We start from the raw sequence: 2,520 nt of genomic DNA on the forward strand, positions 1-2,520 counted from the left end.
AATAATAATAATAATAATAATAATAATAATAATAATAATAATAATAATAATAATAATAATAATTATTATTATTATTATTAATAGTAGTAGTAGTAGCAGTAGTAGTAGTAGTAGTAGTAGTAGTAGTAGTAGTAGTAGTAGTAGTAATAATAGTAGTAGCAGAGTGTGTATGCGTGTGCTGCATTTTGGACAGTGACACTTCCACAGGAATTTGAATCCCTCTTAGATCAGTGTTCCACACACGGTATGCCGCGGCACACTGGCGTGTCACGAAACGATGCTAGGTGTGCCGCAGTGTAACCTGAATATAATTTTTTCCCTATACTTTTAGTTATAGTTTTCGTTCAAGTGTGCCGCCGAATTTTGAAAAGAATATAAGTGTGCCGCAAGCGAAAAATGGTCGCGGAGCACTTTTCTAGACTGATAGTATAGATGGGGCCCATGGTAACGGCTTCTTTGATATTGAAGATGAGGCTCATGATAACAGCTTCTGTTATAGTATTCATATCTTTTGTTGATCTTTACTGAGTTATGGTTGCTGTTGGTGGTATTGATGGTTATATAAATCGTGATGTTATGTAGCAACAGAAAAAAAACGCTTTTGTTATTGCTGATCAATATCGAAAATTTCATTGCCATCAACTTGAAATCATTGATATCGTCCATATCAGGTGTTCTAGTATCGGTGCTTCGGTTGGTAGTGGTGGTTGGAGAAAACGATGTTGTTGTGGCTGTTACCGTTGTCAAGCATCACGTTCTCCCCACAACCCCCCGAAAAATTATTCACAATAAATTCCAATATAATGAATCTATACGATCTGAAAGCTATTTGCAAAAAAAAAGAAAAAAAAAAAAATTCGTCAAAAATATCCATTTTTCTGAAAGTTACGACTAAACGAAGTCGTAGGGGTATGTGTAAACATGCCCGGATAAACTCCGCCACGTCATGTCTAAAAAATGCCCAAAGCATGTTGTATGTGCTTGGCAGTATCCTACGCTTCCATCAGAAGTGAAGGTTCCGCCAACATATCTAGGATTTCCTCTAGATACTAGGATGTTTATTTGAAGGAAATTCGGTGGCTATTTTCTAGCAAATACAACAATGTAGTTGTTGTTAATGTCGATATCAGTGTTAATGAATATTAGAGCATTTCTTACCTTCATTCTTATCTCCAGACTTGTAGAGAGAACGTAAGACCGGACAGCTCGGTCTGTTGGCAAATGCGTCACCATTATAATGAAGACACTCCAAGATACTGTCCAAAGAACACAAGACGACAATGTTTTTGCGAGAAATTGTGACGCTGTAAATGTCACCGTATTTATTTTTCAAGTTAGTCAACTGAAGATGTGCCTTGTTCAGTTGGATGTTTCCGATCAGCGGCCAATTAAACGGTCCCGGTGGATAGTTGTCATCTTTTCTCCTCCATAGTATGAAGAGCGTCACTGCAAGGATGACGACCATGGAAAACCACAAACTCATCTCGACATTCTCCCATGTTGTGTCGGTAATCCTTAAGAAAGTCAGAGAATTATCATCTGTCGCAGACATGGTTCTTGCTTGTTGGAGATTAGATTCCAGTCGAATGATGACGGATAAAGGTTTTGCTAGACGAAGAACCCTTTCTGTAATCCAGGGCTAAATGGAATGGTAAAAACTTGAAATCGTTCATTTTCTCATTTTCTGTCGGGAAGAAATAAAAAGACACGATTAAAAAGAAAATATATAAATATAAAAATAAAAATGTTAAAATATACACTTACAGTGTAGGAGATACATTCAAGCCATTCGAGAACGTTTAGAAACTCTTAACTGTTTACTATTTGATGGAATTGTGTTAGTGACGGGTTGCAGTGAGTGCAGAGAGAAAATTTTGACACCATATAATAATTATTTAAGCGAAGTTAACAGTTTCTGTGTGTTTTTGAATGGCTAATACGAATGTTCCACGCAGTAATTGCTTCAGTTTCAACACACTATCGCTCATTAAATCACTTGTCAGACAAGTACATCTCCGAAATGTTAAAATAGTAAATCGATAAAAGTCTGTACCAATGGTAGTTTTCAAACCTAAACAACAACTGAAGTTTCCATAAGCTTCAATAACTCCCAAATCTGAACCATTGATTGATGCCAACCCTACACCATATGTTGTTACCAAACGTAAACTAACACGAAATAGCAAACCATTGCCAGATGCCAAATTTCAACTTTACAACAAAACTTGTATCAAACCAATGAGGGTGCCTCCATGTAGTTGCTTGATCTGCTATATCTAGCCACCAAATCTCCCTTAAATGACACCCTACCGTCGTCTTAGATACTCTGACAAAAAAAAAAAAAAAACCTTTGATCATCAGGATGTACGTTCAGGGCCGACCTTGGGCTAAACAACACAAACGCTAAAAGCTCTATATGTAGAAGAACATTTAATATTTGAATAAGAAAAAATGACGGGTTGTTTATATTGAGAAGGTCTTTAAGATCATAGCAATTCTAGATAAAGTTAAAACTAAACG

General features: G+C 36.4%; 1 protein-coding gene across 2 annotated transcripts in view; it reads right to left on the reverse strand.

Annotated features, from left to right (window-relative positions):
• The window catches only part of LOC106870818 (cytochrome P450 1A4), a 13,594-nt gene that overhangs the window by 4,595 nt on the left and 6,479 nt on the right, over positions 1-2,520 (reverse strand). Inside the window, exons 1-2 of one of the 2 annotated variants that reach the window (XM_052973341.1) lie at positions 1,765-2,178; positions 1,159-1,684 (exon numbers count right to left, since the gene is read on the reverse strand). In XM_052973341.1, the coding sequence (XP_052829301.1) occupies positions 1,159-1,552 (394 nt within the window). In that variant the 5' untranslated portion in view covers positions 1,553-1,684; positions 1,765-2,178. Of the gene's footprint in view, positions 1-1,158; positions 1,685-1,764; positions 2,179-2,520 lie in introns of those variants that run through there. The other variant, XM_014917039.2, reaches the window with a different exon arrangement.

Source organism: Octopus bimaculoides, chromosome 15, assembly GCF_001194135.2.
Source record: "Octopus bimaculoides isolate UCB-OBI-ISO-001 chromosome 15, ASM119413v2, whole genome shotgun sequence".
In the NCBI taxonomy this organism is placed as follows: domain Eukaryota; kingdom Metazoa; phylum Mollusca; class Cephalopoda; order Octopoda; family Octopodidae; genus Octopus; species Octopus bimaculoides.